Genomic DNA, 24,549 nt, shown 5'->3' on the forward strand with positions numbered 1-24,549 from the left:
GGTAGATTTCTGGGTCTTACTGATGGACTAAAACTTGCACTGCAGGGGTATTTTACCAAGTGTTGAGGGAAGGAATTGTCTATGCTGCATTTAAAAAATCTGATTGCTAGCTATTACAGCAGCTGTAGAAGGTGGACAGACGTCTATCACTGCCACATCATCTGTAGTAAAAGAAAAAAGTATCCAAGATGCATCTACCAGAAATAAACAACTGTGCCTGCAAAAGGTAGAGTCCTTGTTTCTCAGACCTTGCTTCTACTTCACAGTAGTCAAAACATCCTATTTAAGTGTACTGAGATCCTACCATTGTAGAAGGGATTCCTGTATGTTCCAGCTGCAGTATCACAAGTTACTGTTGCACATAAACAGTTTTTAAAAATCATAATGGAGTGCTGCAGAATAAGTTACATAGTAAATGTTATTCAAAGTCCTCCAGAGACTCATTTCTGGTAATAAAATGGGCCTAAACGTTTTCTTTCTGAGAAAGCTGATAAAAATTATTGTATCAGTTACCACAGCACTTGTGTACATTTCACCACACTGCAGGTAATGAGTTCCTTCTCTTAAACTTCTCTCCAGATCGAAGACTTAACAACAGCATTGATTTTTATCCCTACAGATAGAGGAAGGACTGCTAATGAGAAAGTTGCAAGATACCTCAGTAGCTAAGCTGCTTTATGATGTTAATTGCTGTCCTTTCCAGGTAGAGAGGGTGCTGTGATCTGTGTTAACAAGAGCCTATAGAAAGAGAAAATATAGAAAGAGCCTAAAATATAGAAGAGCCTATAGAAAGAGAAAATACTAATATTTTTTTCTAGAATCTCCTTGCATGCATGATCAGTATGTACTCTCCATTAGGTAAATGTTTTAGGCTACCTGGTATCAAATTGAGGGACTGAGTAGTTCTGCTGCAGCTGTGGCTGTCCCAGCCTGCAGCTGCCATTACTGTAACAAAGCTACTCCTAGAAGGGTAGAAGACAGGTCTCCATCACTTCTGAAAACAGAAGTGATGGTGAAGTCAAATTTTTTGAAGATAAGGTTAACTGAATACTACTCTTTATCCAAGAGTTACAATCCAAAGCAAAACAAGTGGAGGAAGACAGAGGCTTGTTATACATCTTTTATTTTTTTTTAAAAAAGTCCATAAAGTATTAGTTGCTGTCTTACACTTCTACCAATGCTCTTCTTAGTAAAGGCAGTGCCTGGCAATTAAGGTTAAATAGGTTGTCAATTGTCAAAAATAGGTTGTAGGAGTCATAGTGCTACAATTACCTTGGAAATGATGACCAGAGCTAGTAGCTGCAGGATAATTGCAGCAGAGTATGGTTTTATAGAAAATGCTGAAAGCAAAGCCAATAAGTATTAGCTGCTGGGCATATTTATTAGATTGTTACCAATTAGTGAGACGGTAAAATTGAAGAAAATAAAGGATATATTCTGCCCTTAATCAGTTACAGAAAGTACAGGGCTAAAATAATGCTACTATGTTTTCAAGCAGTGTTTGAAATAACCCAAGTCTTAAAAAATTGCTCTTGCCTTAAGAGCTGAGAACAGATAAGGTATGAAACAAGGGAGGGACAAATACTGCTAATGAAAACAGGGACTACTTCTGAATGAACTGGTTCATAAACTTGATAGCATGTTATAACCTCTTGTAGTAATAGTTTCCAGGAAGACAAGACAGGTGTCACCGATCTTATTTTTATTTAAATTCATCAGCAATCGTTAAGTGGAAGGTATGACCCTGAAAGCTATTGCATTGAAAAATTACCTTTCCTTCCAGCTAAAATGCAGAAATACTGTGTACCTAAAATAGAATAGCTGAATTTAACATAATTCTGGAAAGCTAAGCAATCTTAGTGTTTCCCTTTCTGTGAAAATTGTGGAAAAACTCACCAAGGCACTCAACTAGTTGCTTTGCTCTCCACATCCCTACCCCATTACCATACTTAGTTATTTACACCTAACAGATATAACCTTATTAAAAAAAACAACTAGTTTTTTTGAAAAGTTAGAGCATAATTGTTACTTAATGGTTACACTTGATAATCTTAGGTCTTTTCCAACCTAAATGATTCTACAAGGGCCTCCCACCAGCTCTCATCCTTCAGATGGGTAAAAATGAGCAGTGGTAGAAATCCTGTGCACATGCAAGAAATTAAGAGTAGTTTTAGTAGTAGCCATAGTGAGCAAAGAAGGCCCTGGGCCTTGCAAGCTTTTACAAGTTGTCTTTTAAATTATTCTTTAGAACACATCTGTGACAAGAAAGGTGTCTAGAATCACACACACATAACTAATTCTGATAAGCTCCAAGCAAGGATTCTTTTCAATATAAACCTTAAAATACTGGAACTACAAGCACAGGTACTAGTTATACACAAGATCACTTTCCTCCACAAAAAGGAGGGCTGTCTCCATTTGTCATTCACACTCTGAAATACTAGCAGTAAGTCAAATTGAAAGAAAATGAACAGTTTAAATAAAATCTTTAATTACTTATTTACAACAAAGGCAATGACTTGGCAATTGAAAAGTATGATTTGCACGTTCCCACTAGCTTCAGATACAGCAAGTACAGTCACCTATAAAATGCGCAGCCTAGTGAGTAAGGCGCAATATTTACATCACACTAGTACTGCAAAATAAGCACTTAAGATTAACTCACTGTGACAGCCAGAAGTTAAGCATTTATCCAGTAAATGCTTACAATGCTGAAAAAGAATCTTCAGATGTCACTTAATGTCAATGCTCTAGGTTTGTCAGATTGCAAGCATGCAATAGTAATAAAAACCTGGTAATGGGATAAAAAAACCTGCTTTTCTCAGTTTGTAAAATGTTACAATGTTTTGATAAAAGTGTTTTTTTCCTTGGTCTAAAATTTAATGATCCAGTAACTCCAGATTTAACTAGCTACTTAATTTTACCTTAGTAAAGATCTCTTCTGAGGGGGCACACAATCAGTTACTACATTTGAACAGGCTATACTAGAAGCATAGTACAGTAATCACAGACACAAATTCATGAATACAACTTACTACAGATACATTAAGATCTTAAGTTTTAACAGCTTAAAAAAATTTAAGTGTTAAAGATTTTATTGCAGCCAAAAATAAAGAAGTTTTGTTTTCAGTTTCATTTTTGACATCCTTTATTTTCCCCTCCCCACCTGGATATTTTATGGTAGTAACCATTTTGGAAGGATTGGAAAAAAGCAGTCAAGTGTAAGTTATTAATTCAAAACCTATCTTCCTGGTTGTCTATTCTGAATGTAAAAGACTAACAAATTACAAGCTAGAAGAACAAGAGATACGCCAACTGTATGTTCTGGGCATGGAAGGTTGTGGGGGGAATGTTTTTTTTTATATATATATAGATTCTTTACAGATGCTCTCTAATTACCTTCATGAAAGAATTTTATTTAGCTATGCAGGAAAGGGAAGAAGATGGCATGTACACAGAACTTGCCATGTCATCCACAAACCATTCAGCCTTGTCCGATCATTAATAGGACAACCAAAACCAATATAAGGAGTCTTTGCTACTGACCTCCTTAAATTACATTCTTGAAATTAACATTTCCCCTAGTAGTGGTATTTACCATTCACATTTAGAAGAGCATAGTATTTTTCAAGTTTCTTTCGTATTAATAGAAGTCAGTGTAGTTTTGCCATACCGTGTAACAGATATATAAACATTTAACAGTTTAAAGAGTTGATTCTTAGGTTTCTTCAGAAATTTTTACAGTATGCATGTTTTATGTTCACAGGGTAGTCAGATACATCCATTATAGACTCAGAATTAAGATGTCAGTTACCACCATATCCTCTTCCTGTCTGTGCAGTGGCTGTTCCAAGCTACTCGACTTCCATCGCTAATAGCGTAGGTTAACAGAAGGTATGTGGCAAGTACACAACACACTCGTTGACGCATTCAAAGAAAAGGCGAGTCTAACTTCTATCCGAAGCTTTCTCTAATAAGTTGCGGTCTAGTTCAGGTGACTCCTTAGTGTCTCGAATAGCAGGAGCATTATAAATACCATCAACTGCAGGGACTGTTGTTGGTGTTGTGAGAGGTGTCACAGTGTGTCCAAACCCCTGGTAATGACCCATGGGTGAAGATGGCATTGAAGAAGCATCAGAAATAGGGTCTTGAGTAGATGAAGACAGTAAACTTGTATGCTCGTTTTGTTCATGATCCTCAGCAAAAAATATTTTTCTTGGTTGGCCCAGAACCGTCCTTCCTAGAATTATGCGAAATGAAAATGCATTTTAACACAGCAATACCCCAAGGTCTTCAAACACACAAACTTGAAAATAGCCATGTTAAAATAGAGGACTGGTCTTTGTTTTAGAAGAGTTTTACATGGGCATTGTTATCTTCAGTTAATAAAAGAATGTCTTTCCTTTGGGGGTTGGGAAGGAAGACATGCCCCTCTATTCTACCTAAAACATCTGAAACTCACACTGAGAAATGTATATCTAAAAGAAAAATTAAAAACTAGACACCCAACTCACAGGATTAGTGGGAAGAGCAAAGTGCCAGGTATCCTGTGAAATCCTTTAGGGGTGCAGCTGCCATGAATTTTGTGTGGGATGTTCTCAGTGTGCTATAGAGATGGCTAATAGTACAAAATGAAGCAGGAAAAATGCATACAGTGTTAACAGATCATACAAATCTGTCTGTTACTCACCAACATTTCGAACCTGTTCTGATATATCTGCCCTTATATCAGAAATATCCCACATTGCAAGGAAAGAGTCGAAGCATGACCCTTCTTCAGCTTCTTGAACGTAAGGTTTATAGGAGAAACTGTAGTGATGTGCAATAGCAGCCAGGAACATCTCAACACAAATGATAAAATCCTGCAACAAGGAGAGAGGTAGTAATACTTATCATTCATAACTAGAGAAGAATAGCTCCCAAGTTTCTTCTACCATTTAAAAACTGATAGCAATGGCATTGGGATGCTGACATCAGCTGCTTTTCACTAGAGATGGGATATTCTTGGCAGATATCAGAGCGCCACGTGTACTACATACATACTGGAACAAGCCCTTCCTGGACAGACTGACTTGCTGAGAAGTGGAGAGTCAGAAAGAACCAGCTTTCTAATGTACTCTTTTTAAGAACAGTCACAAGGATATCCAACAGAAGTAGTTAACTGGGCCACATTCCTCCCACACAACACATGGATGTAGTAGTGAGCAGAAATCTCACTTGGGGTGACCAGCTGAAATTTGGTCCAACTTTAAAATAATTCACTAAGATATGATGTTATTTGCTTGAAATCAGCTACGTCATCCTACAAAAAGCAATTTCTCCTGTGAAGTAATAGTCTGTTCCTACCTGTAGGCCTGTAGCCACAGCTTCCACACTTTGCCATTCCCAGGTACGTTTCTCAGAAATAACACCAACTTTCACCAGCAGTGCAATAAGCACAGCTTGCCTGTAAAGATTATTAATTTTTATTACTGTTGTAACAGCAGTGCCTACAAACCACCAAGCAAATCTGGAAAACAACACGTTTGTATGTACACATATGTACGTATGTAGCAAGAATCTTATAAAAAAAAAAAAGTTGCTGTCTGTATATTTAGACTTCAAAAGGAGAAAAACAAAATGGGCTTGAAGAAAAACATCGTTCAACCATGGTCCTAAAGACCATCTGACAAGACAAGACAGCCAAAGAGGAGTTTGTTGTTCCAGGTCTTTATTAGAACAAGTTGCTTCTCTCAGGATGTTAAAGTAGCCCACAGAGTAACGGTCAACTAGTCAAATGCATTCACTCATTAGTAGCTAAGTGTGAGCAATGCTTAAAGATATATAGAAAATAACTGAAAAGTTAAAAAAAAAAACAACAAAAAAAAACATTTTGAAATAACTGCAAGTGAGGATTCTAAAATAAATTAGGCTCTTGAGAGTCACCTTAAAAAACACCAAGTCTGAACTCATCTCAAGTAAATGAGACTGCTGTGTCCAAAATACTGATATCCTTTTCCCCTTGCAGCACTTCACCAAGATTATGGCTAGACATTTTGGAGCCTCTAACCTCAGTGATGCCAATCCAGCATTTTCTGTTCTTCTGTGACCCCACTCTGAGAGCAAGAAGTAATGAGTAAACAATTCACTTACCAGAAAGAAACAAAAACTACCATCTTCACACAAAGGAACTTGCCAACAGGTTGGATGGGGTTCAGTTCTTCACGTAGTACTTTATAAAACAGCACCAGACAGTACATAGCAAACTAACAAGGAAAAGAAATGAAGAAAAGCTTTAAAATCTTTGAAATCCTTGTTTATTTTGAGATGTTTCACAGCATCTCTTCAGTTCCAAAAATACCGCAGTATGATGCAAACTTAAGAAGCTATTTTAGAAAGGGAATTCTGGACTTATTGAATCTTTGTCCTTATTGTGCTAAAGCAGAGTTTTTTCTCCTGAAACTGTGTTTCTGAAATGTATCACAGTGTCAGACAAAGACAGGTCATCTGTCTACAAATAACAAACAGCTTCCATAAGATCTTTTCAATGCCAGGTGCAACTCCACAGAAAATGGCATAAAAAGTGGGTGTACTTTCAGGCTTCTGTTACGGATGCCTGAAAGGTTGTCTCTATGAGAAAACAGGGAAGGAATACAACCTTCATTGCAAAACTGAGCAATCTGAACTGCAGGCAACCAAACTAACGTATAGCCAAATAAAAGTAATTATCTCCCCTTTTCATGGACATTCTTCTAGCCTATCACTGCAATTTTTTTTTAAGCAATCGTGTCACCCTGGACACAAACAAGCATGTGCTGCTGCTGGGACTGCTGTAACAGCAGAAAGCAGTTACAGCTCATTCTCTAGAGTCACCCAACAAACACAGCTATGGCAGCCAGAGGACACCCTGATCAGATGGGATGTCATGCTGTTATGATATCTGCTGCTGTTGCCAGAGGTGCTGCAGCAGTTCACATGTAACGTGCTCTAGGTGAAACAGCAAATGATTCCTCCACTTTCCCAGCCAGCCACCAAATGCTCTCTCTGACCTCCAAGATGAAATTTCCAAGCTTACAGGCTGACATCTTGCCCTTTCCCCATCACGTGGCAGCTGAGCCAACAGTCTTCTGGCTAGTGCAGTCAGGGGCTTTCACAGTGGAACAACTTCCCCCCTCTAAAATGTACATGCTCCAAGCCTCTTAGGGGTAATTTCAAATTAAAAGCTAAATTGCCACAGACTCCTGAGAATCCCTTTTCCTTAAAATCCAAGTATTGGCTAGACAGACAAGAAAACCTTAAAATTATGCAGTCTTTTTTCTTCAAAGACTAGGTGTTAGGCTAGCATCTCTGCACTGCGTGCATGGCTTCTGTTTTTTCTGTCAAGGCTGTTACCACTAGCTTTTTAACAGTATTTTTAAGAAAGCCGCAGGGATTCTCTGTATGCGTGCTGGGAGGAAGCTAACAAGGTGAGTGGAGTCTTGTCATCTGCAGAGGGGCAAATCTGCAGCTTTAGCATGCCTGGGGTCAGACCACTTCATCCAGTAGTTAGGGGTAGGGAGGTGCACTTTAGTCATCTATTGAGCTTAGAAGTCAATATAGTAAAATTACAGATTGTTGTCCAACATTCTGTACGCAGCATTTAACAGATAAGAACAAGAATTACAGAGTGAAATATTCTACCTATAGGAATTACCAGACATTCATGCAATTATTCTCAATAGTTCACATAACAATTACATAATACTAACATGACTTAGAAGAGCAAAAGATATACTTCTGATACTCACTAGCTGTGACATGTTGTTAAGTATAACCAAGTAAGTCCAAGCATTGTTGAAGCTGAAGTTTCCTTCGTCGTACACGTCCACTAGCTCACAAATTCTGAAAGAATTTTTAGAATTAATCACAACATAGTACACTAACACTTTCTTGAAATGCTAAACCTTCACCACATCAATCAACTGTTAGAATCCAAAATCTATTTTGTTACTAAAATACGAGCAATAGAGGTCTGCACAAGAATCACTTTCCAACTGTATATTAAGTTTATATTTTATTTTTCCCCAGAAGAAACAATGTTTGAACATCATAATATATATAGGGACGTCATTTTTTCTTTTAGCCCAAAAAAGGAGAATGAAAATGCAGGGCTAACATATCCCATTGCTGAATGGGATATGTATTTACACGGATATTCTTTGTGAATAACAACTTCTTCACAGGCCCACAGAATTAACATCACTGATCATCAATACAAAGTTTGTGAAAGTAAGCATTAAACATCAACACGCAGAACTGCCTACTATTCCTTTCCAACAACAAATTATATGATATATACAAAGGCACAAAGTCAAGCTTATCACATGCAAAGTTTAGTAAAATTTTAAAAGTTATGTGAAACTTGCCATTAAAAATACCCAGTTGTTAAAACCAGAGAAGTAGGAGGAAAAGACGACTCTAAAATTAAGAGACTGGTGCTCTAAAACATCTTTCCCACATAAACAGTACTTTACATCCTCCCCCACTTCTTTCAGCAGCAGGCATTAACTATTTATTATTTCAATTCTGCAAATAGTCATTTGCAATAGAAGCCATAAAGAAACCAAAGACTGATGGAAATTGCCGGGACCCATTTAGAAGGTAACACAACTAGTCTGCTTCCAAGCTGCATTGATTCAATACAAAGGGCACAAAAATTCTTTCCAGTGTAACTCAAAATTACGTTCTGAAGACCAAGGTTAAATATTTATGAGAGTACTTACAAAGCAATAATGGTGGTAAATGGTCTGACAACAGTGTACTGCAAAACACCCAGTTTACATCTAAATAATAAAACTCTGCAAGAGAAACAAAAAATTCATTGTACTAGAATTTAAAGACAATTCACTTACAGAAATGTCTTGTTCTCAGTGGTTTCGCTATTTCACAGTAATTTCAACTTAGCTTACTGCCATAACTTCGGATGCTACAGTTTACAGTGTGTATAAGCACAACGGAATAGACCTTTTTAGATACACAAAAGAAAATAGTAGTGATTCACTTCTAGCCATGGAAAAATTCTGTCTGGGCTGAACAGAGAATGAAATTTTCACTTTGTTTATGGGTGTTTCGGAATCACATTCATAGTTTGTCTTTAACATTAAAGCAGCTTTATTAAAATCTCTTGAGAGAGAAGGAAAACTTATTATGCTGCTCATCAGAGTAAGCATGCAGAAACAAGCAGCTCATGGGCATATGGACTTTCTTTCCTCCCTCAGGTGAGGAAGTAAAAGCAATATGCTATATGGCATCACTGAGTCAACGTGAGGTTTGTGGCATTCTTTGACTGCAAAAGAAGCAAATTCCAAAAGATCTTTTTCCAATATTTTTCTAAAATATCAAATTATTCTCCAGCATCAGGTGCTGAACAATGTATGTTGGTAACTACCTGTGATTTCTAGGATGTTTTACAGCTACATCAAAACATGTTCACTGCTGCTTTCAGTAGCAGTACATTACTGATAAACAAAATGTGTGCAAAATGTGTGCAAACCATAAACATACTACTGGCAAGCAACAATAACAGTTAGGTTACTAAATATTAAAACGTTTGTATCTGATTACACAGCTTAGAATTGTAAGGTGCCATCATATACTCACTCTCCCATAGCCCACGACGGACAACAACACAGGGGAGGCAGATGTCTCTGCTGATCTTTCGCTTCTATTATTAATACAAGGTTTGGATATCGGTTGGTTAGGTAATTTGAAAGAAAAACCATAAAATTATAGATGACATAAGCTTCATAGCATTCTCGACATGTATCCACATAAATTGCAATGTTGGGGTATTTCAAAGCTATCCACTGCAAGAAGAGAGGTACACAAAAGGTTACGTGCAAGTAAGACAAAAGCAATTCCAACAACAACACTGGCTGCCTAGTTCAGCCAGACACACTTTACTAGGCAGGAGGGACAAAGTAAAACAAACATTAAGTTTTTGTCTAGTAAGAGTGTGATGCTACAGCTAGAAAATAGCATACTTTAAAAATGCAAGTGGAACTTCAGATTGCATCTCTGCTGCTTCAAATTAAAGCAGGCTTAAAGCACTGCACAAGAGGTGCTCCGTATCTCTCACAACACAATGCAGTCTTCAATTTAAAATTAACTATAGAGATGATCCCCCATGCATGACCTACCCCTATCAGGAGGGGACAAAAAACAGTTTCCTGAAATTTGCATGTTCCTGCCAATATGGATATGAAAACTAACTTTGTAGTCCTTTGGTACAAAGTTCATTTCCTGTGTAATGCATAAATGTTTGCTCCAGCACATTTGCAAAATATAGACAGCAGCTGATTAGCTTTCAAGTGGTAGTCAGTCATCACTCCAACCTAAGCATTTCAGACAGAAAACTGCATTTTCTTTTTGTCTGGCAAAACTGTAATTATGGATCAGCTGCTGGAGCTTTCCATTTTCTATTTGAGTATTACTCTGTTCTTGAACTGTTAAGTGCCGCTTGTGCAAGTGGTTTATTTCATTTTACTGGTTTGTGTTTTGTCTCCCAAACAGAGCCAGGTATTTTGAGTTTACTGTGCTTCCCTAGGTTGTAGTGGTGTGAATGTTGTGCGTTCTCAGACCTTCTTATTAGAACTTCAGGAAGATGCTTGGCATCCTCATTGCAGTTAGGAAATACTAGAGATGGCAACTACTACTACATCTTTGTGGAACATGTGATGCTGCATCACAAACTGTTTGAATCTGAGAAGAGCATTTTATCTTCAGCTCAGATTCTATGCTCAAGAAGAACACCATACTTGCAGCAACACCCATAGGATCCCAGAGTTTGGGGAAAGATTTAAACACTTGTCAGAAATGCCCTTGAATTCCTGGCTAGAGCTCACATAATTAGATGGCATTTTACTTCCAAAGAAAATTTCTGTGCTTGAAATTGAAACGTCAGTCTGAGGTAGCTGATATGCCCTGTGTGAAACAGATAATGTTGCCTCCTCTATCCTCCTTTTCCCACTCTTTGAAGAATAAAAAAAAAGTCCCTGAAAACCTATCTTTTATGGGGGAAATGTGAGTACTTGCAATGCCAGGAGGTGATGACAACATGTAAACACACATCCTGTACAATCCACAGATTTAGTACACTGCTTAGCTCTAGCTCAAGTCATCTCTATGCATGGAGCCACAGGTGACACGCTCAGATGAACAATATCTGGTATGGCAGAACCCGTCATATAAAAGTATTGAGAAGTGGATTTTTTCTGGGATCTTGTCCTTCATCCCCTGATGCAATAAGGAAGAATGTTAGCACTAAGCTCATCTCAGAGCACTGAGCGTATCTGGTCAATGGGTTTCCAGTTCAGCTCTTACTGAAGATGGAAGGACCAAAAGCAAGCGCTTATCCCCATTTCTATATCGGTCGTAAGGGGTATTCAACAACCAAGAGGGTTAAGATACGGTTGCAAAAGTAATCCCACAAGATCCACAACAAGCACGTAGTATCATTAGAACTACGCTTCTGATGTACTCTGTAAACAGCAATGAAGAGAAGCTTCTAGGACCGTGGCTCTCCATGCAGCATTGTCTCTGCTGTGACACCGTTTTCCCTCACTCCCACAGCAAACAGTTTTATGGAGCTGTTACCAGTAAGAGGACACTTACACTGTCTAAACTGTAAATCGGCACCATCCACAGAATCCTGTCACAATAACAAAAGAACATTCAATTACTAGACATACTTTTAATCCGAATCAAATTCAACATTTGCAGCAGAGGTAAAAGGTGAAACGCTACCTTATTATTGGTTTCTGCAGCTCAGGCTGAGTGTAATGGACGAGGTGTTGCAGTATTCCCCAGAGAGATATGGGTATGGTCATAAGGAGAAATATCCCGGCGATAAACCATGCCTTGGTGTGGATGCCAACCTTGAAGAGAAAGAGAAGAGCAGGATGTCAAAGTTTTGGTGTTAATCATGGGATGTATTAGTAGTATAGTATGAAAAATGTTTTTTTTTTTTTAAAAGTGTTGGTAGTGTAATAAAAAAATGTACTTTTTTATTGTTAATGTTGAGTTTTAAGATGGACATTCGGTATACGTTGCAATAGCTGTTTTTCTGCACCTCCTGTTGCAGTACGTGATTCCCAAAGTCTCCCTGGCTACCTGTTGATCTCAGAGCACCTCACTTCAAAGCCAAGGATGGGAAATCTGAACGGAAACCCCGCCTCCATTCAACACATTTTAAGAGTAACACTTCAGCGCCGCCCTGAGCGGCAGAGGGGAGCCTCTCCCGCACCCCGCCGGCCCCCGGGCAGGCAGCGAGGCGGCTGCCGTGAGGGGACGAGGGGGCGAGGCCCCGGTCCCGGCCGCCCCCCGGGCGCTCACCTCCAGCTTCTGCAGCTCCCAGACGCAGAGCGGCACCACCACCAGCAGCCCCACGATGTACAGCAGCACCACCAGCGGCCGGATCCAGCGCCGCCAGTTGCCGCAGGTGCACGGCATGGCCGCCAGCCCTCATCTGCCGCGCCCAGAGGTGACAGAGCGACACCGCGACAGGGCGCGACACGGCGCGACAGGGCCCGGCCCGTCGCGGCCCGCCGCCACACACCGCCCCCGCCACACTTCCGCCCCGCCCCGCTTCCGGCTTCGCCCCCTCCTCGCCCAGCCCGGCGCCCATTGGCTGCTCGCCACGCCCATCGCGGGTTCCCTGCCCGGCAGAATGGTTGCTTCCACCTACTCCCGCCCCCATCCCTTCCCCCCCCCCCGGCCGGCAGCAATGGGCTCTCCCGCACCCCTGAGGCGGGCCTGGGGAGGTGGCGCGCGCCGGCGGCAGGTGCGCTCGGGCGCGCGCGGCGGGGACCGTTATTTCCGTTACTGCCGTTGTTCCCGTTAGTCATTCCCGTTATTCCCGCTATTCCCGTCAGTGAGGGTCCTGACGCGACGCCTCCGGAGCGCACCCGAGTGACACAAAATACATGCTAAGCTTCTAAGCGTTTGCTGGGCATCTTTCAGACTTAGAAGCGCCTCTTGAGGGCTGCCGAAACGCCCCTTAGCTCCGCAGCGGCCACTGGGCTTGGTGCTGAGCTGTGTGAGGACCACTGGTGGTGCTCAGCCACGTATCCAAGGGAAAGGCAGCTGTAAATCCTCCCAAGGAGCCAAAACCAGACTCTTAAACGTTTGAGGTGTGACTAAGGAGTATGTGCTGCAAGGAGCCACGTGGAGGATGAGGTACTAAGGAACAGTAACGTGGGTCTCTCTGTGTAAATCTCTGATTTATTTATCTATTTATTTAAAATCTTTAAGCAATTGTTTGCCCAGGCTTTCCACTCTTAATTTACCAATGACCCAGACATTTATTGAAATAGCAAAGCTATGTAGTTTTTTAAAAAATATTCACATTACTTTGTTTTGTGGAAATGACTGAAAATGTATTTCCACTGGATGGATGCAACCTGAAAGGAAAATTCCTATTCAGCAAATGGCAAAACCCTTCAGACTTGTCAGACTGCTTCTCCCAGAATTGACATAACCACAGCATGGGGCCGGAGGCCTGTTTCCAAGACCTCTTTTTGCCCTTGCCATGCTCCACAGCTGTGGCACCTGAAGGTTGGTGAGGACACCTGGCTGAGGTGGCAGTTCAGCTCAGACAAAAGTGTTCAGTTCTTGGGCATTTCAGTTCTAAGCTGCCAAAGCAACAGTTCCTCATCTCCTCCAAGGAGATGAAGATGTGGTTGAATTCAGCCCCAAAACCAACAGCTAAACTATGTTGGTTTAGCCAGTAATGGAGACTAATAATGGGCTCTTAAATTTTCCTTCCCCATCCAATGTCTTAGGAAGCAAAGCAAGCTAAGGTAGTAGTGATACCCTCAGTAGCTGGTAGGCACCTCTACAAGTGAGGGCAGAGTTCTGCGGTCCTTTCTTTTCCACCTGGTTATCATCCATTTCCTTTAGCTTACTACTTCCCTTTCCTTCCATTACGTAGAGTTTAGAAGAACGATCTGAATTAGTTGGCCATGACCACATTAAGTAAAAAGCCTGATATTTCAATTGCCATTTCTCAATTTTTCTACTGGTCAATGAATCAGCAGCAAATTTAGTTTTAATGTGTAAGGATAAAAAACAGTTTAAGGAAACTGAAAGATCATCTCTGCATTACAGATAAAATAAAAATTCAGTAGAATTTGATCAAGGTTATGGCAGACTTATGAACAGAATCTTGTTCACCGATACTGCGCTAAATAATTCCTCCCATATTGTTTTTAAGCTGAAATACTACATTTCTGTATTGTATTACTAAATTAGTGCTCAGGTGCCTATTCTGCAAAACCTTTGGTCTTAGTACGTAACAAATTCTTGATGGTATAAGACATATGTCAATCAGAAGCTAACAAACTCAGTCATAGTGAATAATGAAAAGTATCTAAATATAAATACTTTTCTTAAGCATGTTACAGACATAAATGCAAATATTTCCAGCGTTTCCAGAAAAGCAGACAACACAAATGCTGAACTATCAGAAATAACTACAATAACTTATCTGTAAATAATATATCTAAAGTGACGGGGAACATTTTATATCATTAATGAATAAGCACATTGTTTACCAAACATTTTGGATTTTTGAAGTTTCCTCAGTAACTGGTACATTGAAGGCGAAACACTATTGTTTTGTTTTGTTTTTAACTTCCCTAAGAATACCAAGCTGAGAGCTGGTCTCTTAGTAATGTTCTTGGTTCTTGTATTGTTTGGGGTTTCTTCAGCACTAACTGACTAAAAAAATCTTTGGGGAGGATTTCAACACTTAACAGACTTGAAATCATTGTATTAAGCATTTTCGGTCTTTTTTCTGTTTACTCGTCTTTTGTGTGCTTGCCTCAGGTTCCAAAGTAGACTTCTTTACCAGAACAAGTCAGGTTTCTTTATAATCAGATTTCTTAGAAAGCAAAATTTAACACAATTGTGTTATGTATTTGCTGGCCTGACCTCCCTCTCTAGCAAACTCCACCATACTTTCTTTACATTTTTTGAAGGCTGGTAAAGGGGAAGCAGCCGAACTAATGCTTACCTTTATCCTCCAAAGGAAAGGAGCCTCGCTTTACACATACTGCAATCACAAGAATACTCACTGGTCAGTCACTGTGGGTTGGTTTTAATTAATATTACATTAGAAGAATGTTGGACTAGAGAACCTCATAAATATTTTCAGCCCTGCTGTCAGATTTCATGTGGTGCCCCAGGGGACTGGTATGCTAGTCTGATTCTATGCAAGAAATGTAATAAGGTTATTAACTTGGGCACCCCTCTCCAGTGGTAGCAGTTACATAGGGCCATGGTGTAAATTTGTAAGTAAATATAATTCTCAAGAAAATGTTAAAGAAATGCATTTCTGCAAGTAGATTGTTTTGCATACTTTCAGAAAGTTTTTTTACAAAATATATCAGAAGCAGATAGCTTTTTTAACCAGAAATCTGAGGCTTTATAATGTTTTTTATAGTATAGAGGGAAACCAGGTTTTCTACTAATTCAGGTCAAAATAACTGTGTAAGTAGTGTTCAAGCAACTTTGAAAAATGCCAGCACTTCCCTAGAATATGTAAATAGGAATGTCTTTCACAGGAGAGGGGAAACGATCTTTTTGTTCTATTTAACTGTAGTAAGTCTGTAGTTTTGTCTATTGTGCATGACAAAAAAAAAGTCTCAGTTGCACTGGGAAGCAACTAGCATGATCAGTATTTTAAAATACAAATTCTACCAGGAAATAATAAAATATTTTTGTTTAGAGAAGAATTAAAGGAAACATGATAAATGTGTAGACAAAAATAATAATAATAAAAAAGTATTCTATTATTTTTGATGTACATACCGTAAACATGCTGAAACTGCAGCAAGGCAATTGTGGTGTTTAAGCACTGGAACAGGTTAGTTTCTGTGATCCCCACCACTGAAGTTTCTTGTTCGGAATCTACTTAATGTCTCAAAAAAAATAATAATTATTATTTTTTATCAGAAAGAGGAACTATTCTTGTCTGTGAGGTTCTATTCTTATGTTGTGTCTCTACGAAATACCTTTTCCACTACTGTCTTTTAACAGAACCAAGGACATGTTCTATCTCTGTTGCACCAAGCTTCCACTGTCAAGAACCAATTCCACTTCTGAAATAACTTCATAACCAAAATGATTTTGTAACAGAAGTGAATGTGAGTTGATAATGACCCTCAAAATGTAGCATTATGGTAGTTATAAACGTTCTTGTCTCCCAGTCTTGTTTCAGCAACACAGGAAAATACAAGTGTGTGAATTCATATCCTCACACATGAATTTATAATTTTTCAAAGTGTTGTGTAGTGAGAGAAAAGATCACTTTTCCAAGTGCTGTATGGGTTTTCAGTGAACTAGCACTATGGTTTGGGACTAGTGCTGTCTCCAGAACACACACAAAATCCCCTTGTTTTCAGCAAGAGGATGCGCATGAAATACTACTAAAAACTGAGCTGACAGGTTTCATCTTCACTAACTATTAAGGCTTCTAATAGCAGAGAAAAGAGCAACAAAGCTACCCTCCAAAATTTGGAGGTAACAGCTGTACTAGTAGCATTCGCCACTACTGGAAAGACTGATGTGTTGACTGAATGACTGTTGATGTCAATCATTATGTACATTCTGCTCTCATGAATTTCAAATTTATTTAAAAGAGTTATGTCAAAACATAATAAACTGGGATTATTCCTTACTATATGGAAACCTATAAATAATTTAATAAATTAAAATAGCAAAGAAAATAGACTATTTTATAATTGCTGTTGGAAAACTGTGGCATATTTTATTCATGAATTGTATTTTTATTTATACGCCATTAGCTTCATAGGTTTCCTCATTTTTCTTACTTTGTATTATACAAGTGTTGACCTTCAGTGATAACTAGGCTGTCCATCGTGGCTGCTTAGAATTTCTCTGTGGGGTGGGCAGGATTAAACGCAAATATTCCCACAGTCAACATCACTGATTTCCCCTCTTGTATTGCGTGTTGTGGTAACATTACTGTCAGCCTTTTAAGGCGTGCATCTGATAGAATGCTGCTGATCAGTTCATGCTCTGGTCTGGTGCTTACGCACACCAACAACCTTAGTAATGCATTTTTATTTATTTATTTATTTTTAACTTAATGAGAGTTAAAAACTTGATATGGTTTCTTGAGTGTTACCAGTACTGGACTTTTTTCTCTGAATTTTCTTTCACACGTTTTTCACAGGGCTGTCATCAGTTCTAAGAAATTGGTCTTATGGAAATGCTGCCATTGCATTCTGATTACTTCCTTGCTTCTTTTGTGGCTGATCATTGAAGGGAATGGCTGTTCAGCTCCAGAAGCATTTGTAGACAGCAGTTTGGGTGATAATTTAAGATGTGGCTTCTTTGTTTTCAAGATTACTTAGTTTTTTTTTTGTTGTTGTTAGCTACCTGGGAACTTGTGAGCTACTTACTATCCACTGGGCAGCTTTGTATTTTAAAGCATGAGCTGTTGCAGTGAGTGGACATGTGTATTTGCTTAGCAAATTTCTGGCAGAGTTTTATACATTTATGTATGATGTCTCAAAATACATTAAGCAATGTAACAAGTAGGGGCTGTGTAAAAGGAAGTGGTGAACATGAAATAAGTATAAATAATCCTCATACACAATTCCTCAGAAGAAATCATTCCTGTGATTTGTTAAAATATAGAATGAATGTATGCCATGTGTTTGGAAATTCAGCCAGATGATTATGAAGTCTTCTTGTCAGTTGGTTCTCAAAGGAAGGATCTTCCATCCTGTTGAATTCTGTGACAGAGAAACCTTTCCAAAATTTTATCACATTTGACTTCCAGTAACAAACACATAATGTTCAGGTTTTAACTAATTCAATATACCTCTTGGTGAAAAGTCAACACTCTTTGGGATGTTTTCTATAACAAAGAGGGCTGTTTGGTATGATTTGTTAAGGAAGTCCTTTTTACAGTGAGGGTGGCTGAGCAATGGAACAGGCTGCCTGGAGAGGCTGTGGAACCTCCCTCCTTGGAGACTCAAAAGCTGTCTGGACATGGCCTTGGGCAACCAGCTCTAGGTGGCCCTGCTTGAGCAGAGGAGTTGGACAAGGTGATCTCCAGAAGTCCTTTCCAACCCCACCATAGCGTGATTATGGCATTCAGAGGAATGAAATCTATGCCAAAGTAATATGGAAGGAGGAGTGGAAAAGAAGCTGCTCACCACCTTCTCTACAATTGAAATTTTCAACTCTGACAAAGGTCATAAAAATGAATCACTTCCAAACCCTATAACCTGTGAGGCAACAAAACTGTCATGTGGAAAATACATAGAATTAGCCACTTTATTTTATTTTATTTTTTTTTTCATTAAGCACAGAAATGTACAAATTTATAGAAAACAGCATTACCTGCAAGTTTTTTCTCCTTTACCTATTGCATGTCTTTCTGTTGAGAAGTTAACAGGTTTTTACCTAGAACCCCATTGGTTACTGTTGAGTTTATGACAAGGATTCCCAAAGTTTGGTATGTAAGTTATTCCAAGAAATGATCTGGCCAGGTAGAGAGGCAGGCTGTACTGCTGCTTAGGGCGTACTTGCCATTACAGATCTTATAAATGCTGGATCAGAAAATAGGTTTGTGAATTGTGACCAAAAATCCTCCGCCATCTCATACCTTGCAGCTACAGCATTAAAATCCAGTATACATACCCATTTGGGATTACAACAGAACTCCTATTGATGAAATTTCCTCTTCATTCACTCCCCTTCAGAGGAGAGAATAATATGGGGCTGTGTACGTTCCTGAGCAGTACAGAAAAGGAGGGACTTGCCATTTCATCTCAGTTTTAATGTCAACCTGACTGAAATATTAGCATTGCCGGTAACTTACATTGAGCATGAGTCAAGCAGCAGAAGACCATGAAGATAAACTAAAAACTATGAATCCTCTTAACTGAGTTCTGTTTTCTGAGCCTTTGGAAAATATATTGTCTGTCCCAACATACTGTTTGGAAAACATACTCTCTGAAATACATGAATTATTTTTACTACTAGAAAATGTTCTCCCATACTAATATGATTTTAAACATTTTGACTGTGAGCAAAATACCCATATTCAGGCAAAAAAAATTACCCTAGAGTAACTGAAACTTATTCAAAAAGGGGAAAGAAATATATGAACCCAAATATGAGGAAAGAGACACAGGGAAAGGTCAGATCCACAATCCCTTTCATCCTTCTGTAAAAGTCTGCTTCTGCCTAATACCGGCATAAGAGAGAACTGATCTACAGCAAGAAGCAGATGCTCAGCAGGTAAATAGTAATTCAGCCTATCCAGCCTGTTAGGGATACAGCACTCCAGTTACAGTTCCGTTCCTTTAAGAGACAAATATTATCTGATATTACCTACTGAGAAGACCATCATTCTAAATATGACAATATTTCAGTGATCAGAGAATGAGAAATACGCTGAAAGATTTTGCAGCTATACAAAACTATGAACTCACCTGGGGAACAATATCTTCAAGATTTTCTGTAGATGTCCCCTATGAAAATAGTAATCATTTACAGCCATCCACATAAAAAGTCAAAGTTCTGTAAAAGGGACTGTTAAAAAATACTGTTTTAACACATTTAGGTGACATTTTATTTACTTCTCTTGATTCTCGTTGCCTTTGATTATTTTCTGCTTCAACAGACAGTAATCTGTACTGTGTACTTGGCTAGCAACATAAAAAATGAAAATAAATAATAATAAAAAAACATTAAACATATTAAAACACTATAATAGGTGTGGTTTTGATGACTACGTTTATAGCTTTATTGACTAGGTAAGTACGTAGTAACTTGCATAGCCCTTAAATCATATTACCCAGTTAAAGCTGCTCAGGTGAAAATGAACTAAAAACAGAGATAATTTTTTCCAATTGGAAAATGAAACAAAAGGACAAACTACACTGTTCTTCATTGTATGTTCTGGCTAAGAATAACTAAAATGATACATACTCAGAAATATGGTTTTGTTTGAAAGGTATATAAAAGCAATTTTAAAGTCTTCCATATTCCTGAATTATCTCATTTTTATTAACTGACATTTCCTTCCAAAATCCCAACTTTGTTGTTCTATAAAGTGAAAAGAAGGAAAGTGCATGCATTGAATGAAGGACACGTGAAGAGTATTTAGCTAGACACAGCTGAGGTGGTATCGTGTAATCAGAATGCTACAGAACAGTGTGAGTAACCACTAGGCTGTGCTGTCGATCTAAAATTGAAGCCCCTGTATTTAAGAGACTGAAGTTTCAAAATTCTCAAGCGTGAAGTAAACATAAAACCATAGTGTTCTCATTTGGATATCTCAGAAAAAAAAAAAAAAAAATACGTGTTTTTGTAAGGAAAGAGATTTGGTATTTGAGCTACTGGAAAAATAATTCCTATAATGCAAATACCCTTCACAGTCATACATGTGCCAGGAGATTAAAGGAATGTCACAGCCATAACCATATTCAATTTATTAAATTTCTAGTATTAGAACTTTTATATTAATTTTTTCAAACAGTGGTTTCTGTGGTAAGTCATCATTTGCATATTATATCTGCAAATACGTGCAACATTTTTACACGAGAACAATTAAACGTGTTCTATAACACAATGTATGTTCTTGCTTTTCTGTTGCTTGTGGTAAATGTAAACCAGTAACAAACAGTGGTGAACTAAGATTTGTGGATATCTGTTGTTATGCTGAATTATGGTTTGTATAACAATGTATGTTTATGAAAATACAGTGTTCTCAAAATTGTTACCCTGGAAACATTTGAAGCATAGTTGTTAAAATTTTCTAATTGTCACAACAATATTTTTTGTATACTTCAACCTATAAATTGTTTCACGTTAGGCTTTTCCTGCACTTGACACTGTGTAGTGGCTAACGTACTCTTTCACTTGCATATGTAGGAAGCAGATTGGTGAGCAACACATGAGAATTTATGGAAAGGATCTATTATAGCTGTGAAAGCCAAGAATATGCTGTGAAGGGGGTGGTAGTTGGCAGTCCTTTCAACCTACCAGCAATTCTTGTAGGCATTCAAAATTACAGAATTCCTTCAGCAATAGAAGGAGAAAACATCCTACTTGTGTATAGACACTTTTCATTAGTGGCAGCAATTAAGTGATCTAATAAGCCGTTTTTTTTTTTTTTTTTTTTTTTTTTTAAAAAAAAAAGTCATTGTCGAACTGCATTGTGCTTGTGTACTATTAAATGTAGCATGTCCAATCACTTCTGATGATACTCAGAAAGTGAAGTTTACTAAAGATAAGTTTCAGTCATGGTTTCTCAGTTATTTACGTATTGATGATGCTAATGGCCTACCAGAAGTGAAAGTTAGCACTGCAAAATTTTGTGTATTCTCTGGAAGTAAAAAAAAAAATGCACGCAGGATAAACCATTTAAAGAGAAAAAGTTCCTAGCTAATTAAAACCTGTCAGCATAACAGCTATTTCTACTGAAGAGCGTGTTTTCTCTCTGTTCTTCTGAGAGGCATGAACTGCATTCTAGTCTGAGAACCAAGAATTCTTCCATTAAAATTCTAATTTTGATACCAATTCAGTTGTAGCCTACAACAATTTAACACATCTTATACATATATGTGAAAAAGAAATAATCTTTGTTTAGGAGCAATATGAAGATTAATTATTTAAATCATTCTGAAAATCAGCCTTATGCAGATATTATGATTATTTCTGAGCAGTTGATTCTAATCTGGGATGACACCCAGAAAAGGACATAAACACCTGATGTTTGTGTCATGTGGAATTCAGGTGCCCTGTATCAAAACTGCAGTCCTAAAAAGTATTTACACATCTGCCACTTAACACTCGAAGTACCTAAATTTTTGTGGAAGCTCAGGCATTGTTATCGCGAGGTGCATAATAAAAAGAGCACTCCAGCAATGCTCCTTCATGCTCTCAAAGGCAGTTAAGCATTAATAGGGCTGAGTAGCCTAGTAATTAACTCAGCTAATGTTCAATATGTGTCTAGAAATAAAGCATTCCTCAGTATGTCTCCCTGGAGAGTTCAGTCCAGTAGGTGAGCTCTGAAGATGCCTAGTAGGCTGGGACCCTGCAGCAACAGCTGGCCCCACAGTGGAAAAATCTGTTTCCCTTCAGACTGGAGCTGAGTGCTTAGAACAGACAGAAATGTGGATGAGATCCAGGTTCAATTCCCTCGTCTGTCAGAAAGGGCTCAACCCTTCCTTTGGAGTATGCTGTAGCCAGCAGGCAGCAGACTTTAGAATGTAGGAAAGATGCTTCAGTCTTCAATTTCACTTTCCAGTGATATTCACTATTCACCATTTAAGTCTGCAGTTACGATGCATTGGTGAGAAAGAGTAACTTGTCAATTTTTTACAGAAACTAGAGAAATAGTCCTGGATAAGTACACAAATACTTGTAGGAGTTGGGACTAGAACCCAGGATAGAGTGCTCTTGATTGAGTGCCTGCTTACTTACTTGGCTTCTGACAGAACATAATGATCTTTATGACTGTTCCACATGCACGTACTTTCCTGTATGCACTGTAAAAACATTCTCAGTACAGGATTCTGAATTCAATTATGTGAGCCAGGAAGGTGAAAATCAGATGTGTTATTTAGGAGCACAGTGCTTTGTCTTTTTCTAGATCTGTTCTAGGCTTAGCAATAGGGATTCCTAATATAGGATAGAACAAACACAAACTCTCTCTTCCATTCTTTCTTTCTCTCTCTCCCTCTGTTCCTTTCCGTTCCTTTCTGTTGCATTCCTCTCCATATTTGTGGTCAGTTCCTAAAATGACCAGGTAAGAAACATTTTGAACCTGATCTTTTTCTTCAGATATCAAAGGGAAAATCCTTGTGATGTTAGTCAAGTCAGAATTAGGCTCTGAATATTAATGGAAGAAGAAACATTTTGAGAAGTTTTGTGTATAGTTCCAATTATACTTAGTACCCATGCATTTTTGCTGTGATTTATCAAACCAGCTATTTCTGCCAAGTCAATACCTATCTCAGTTCTCTAAAACAAATTAATTAAAATTGATTTAAATTCAAATGCGTTGAGATGTGATCTGTTAAGTGTCTGAAAGGGCTGCTAAAATGAGGACAAGAAAAGTAAATAGGCTTTTCTTTCCAGAGTATATGCCTGATTTTGCCTTTATACTGGCATGCATATGTTTAGCTGAAATATTTGTAACAGTTTGTGCATATGACTCGTCAGTCATTATGGAATAAAAGTGTAAAAATGAGGTTTTTACTTGTTGAGGAATGTTGGTATAGAGATATGTGAAGAATTATGAATATGAAAACAGATTTGATCCTTGCCAACATTATAAGCTGTAGTGTGACTGAAGGATAATCTTTGCACTACATGCATTTCAGATAGATAGCTATTAGTTACTATTGGAGGAAAAAAAAGAGTTTGTCAATTGCCATAAAAACACATTAAACCAAAACTTTTATAATGCAAAAGTGTTATTTGAACATGATAATATTAGAGGCTTTATGAGTGCCTGTAATGAATTCCTTACTTTTTTGCTGCAGCTTAGAGAAATCCCTGAAACAGACCGAAAGACCCCGAACAGGGCCTCTAACAGAAAAAGAAGAAAAAAAAAAAAAGAAAGAAAGAAAGAAAACAACCCAAAACAAAACAAACCCTCTTCCATATTTTAAAGTGGCTTTTTAGGCCTCCTGAGTCTTTCTGGCACATCATTCTCAGACCCTTATGGACTGGGATGCTGCCAAACAGCTCTTTTCCCACAAAACTTTAGTAAATTTTGGATGCTGGATGCTGCAATACAGTATTTCAAAATACTTAAAATATAGAAATTAGCCTCTGAATGAACCCAACAGTATTTTTCCGCAGTTTTCTTACAAATACAAGAAATTCTTTCTCTGTCTTATACCCGTTTAGAACTTTGCTTTTTTTTCTGTTCTAGAAATCGTTTTGTTTTACCAGCAATATTGCTAGTATTGCTTAATAAACAATATGTGTTTATTCTAATGTAAGGATGCTTTGATTTTGCTAGACATTAAGTCATATTTAATTGAAACCACATCAAAATATTTTATAACTATGAAGTATTTTATCTCAAATTACTCAGAAGAAGAAATAGACTGAGGGAGTCATGGGCCAAATTCAACAGTTTGGTACCACAGCTAGCGAAAGTGAATCCAAGCAAGTGTGTAACTGTGTAGCGCTTTTTTTTTTTTTTTTTTTTATTCTCATCCATTGCTAGAACTTGTCAAACTTTAGCATTCTTTATCAAATGCCATTGAAAATGGAGCTTTTGTACATAATCACCTTTATTTTCCTACACTTGCCTCTAACTCCTGTGCTTTCTGGAGTTTGGCATCAGCTCAGTTCACGTTCCAGGTAGTAATACTGTTTGTTCCTTGTGTGCTTGAAGTAGTCCAAAGCTACAAGAACAGAGAAGGAGATTTCTTCTGATGTGTTTTGAAATCCATAGAGGGTGGCAAAGAGAACTATAGCAAAAGAGGTTCACATTAGTCATCCCGGACACCTGGTCAGTGTGCTACA

The 24,549-nt window shown here is 38.2% G+C and overlaps 1 protein-coding gene and 1 long non-coding RNA gene across 2 annotated transcripts; both read right to left on the reverse strand.

Annotated features, from left to right (window-relative positions):
• Positions 1-1,106: 1,106 nt before the first annotated feature.
• Positions 1,107-23,749, reverse strand: LOC118165683. Its single transcript, XR_004750175.1, has 3 exons — positions 23,740-23,749; positions 17,081-17,087; positions 1,107-1,867 (listed from the first exon to the last, which is right to left on the reverse strand). It is a non-coding gene; the product is annotated as an uncharacterized LOC118165683 (long non-coding RNA).
• Positions 2,470-12,594, reverse strand: TMEM184C (transmembrane protein 184C). Its single transcript, XM_035323888.1, has 10 exons — positions 12,352-12,594; positions 11,764-11,894; positions 11,632-11,668; positions 9,619-9,824; positions 8,742-8,816; positions 7,767-7,860; positions 6,133-6,245; positions 5,347-5,446; positions 4,691-4,862; positions 2,470-4,240 (listed from the first exon to the last, which is right to left on the reverse strand). Exons 1-10 carry the CDS (start codon positions 12,466-12,468, stop codon positions 3,948-3,950), a joined length of 1,338 nt encoding a protein of 445 aa, XP_035179779.1. The 5' UTR covers positions 12,469-12,594; the 3' UTR covers positions 2,470-3,947.
• Positions 23,750-24,549: the final 800 nt, after the last annotated feature.

Source organism: Oxyura jamaicensis, chromosome 4 (assembly GCF_011077185.1).
Source record: "Oxyura jamaicensis isolate SHBP4307 breed ruddy duck chromosome 4, BPBGC_Ojam_1.0, whole genome shotgun sequence".
NCBI lineage: Eukaryota > Metazoa > Chordata > Aves > Anseriformes > Anatidae > Oxyura > Oxyura jamaicensis.

Bases quoted from the DNA above. Each gene is read 5' to 3' on its own strand.
- TMEM184C (XM_035323888.1), bottom strand. From the start codon at position 12,468: ATGCCGTGCACCTGCGGCAACTGGCGGCGCTGGATCCGGCCGCTGGTG. The intron at 7,861-8,741 runs GTAAGTACTCTC...AAATTCTTTCAG, and splicing joins TTTACCACCATTATTGCTTT to AATTTGTGAGCTAGTGGACG. The intron at 5,447-6,132 runs GTAAGTGAATTG...TAATCTTTACAG, and splicing joins GTAGTTTTTGTTTCTTTCTG to GCAAGCTGTGCTTATTGCAC.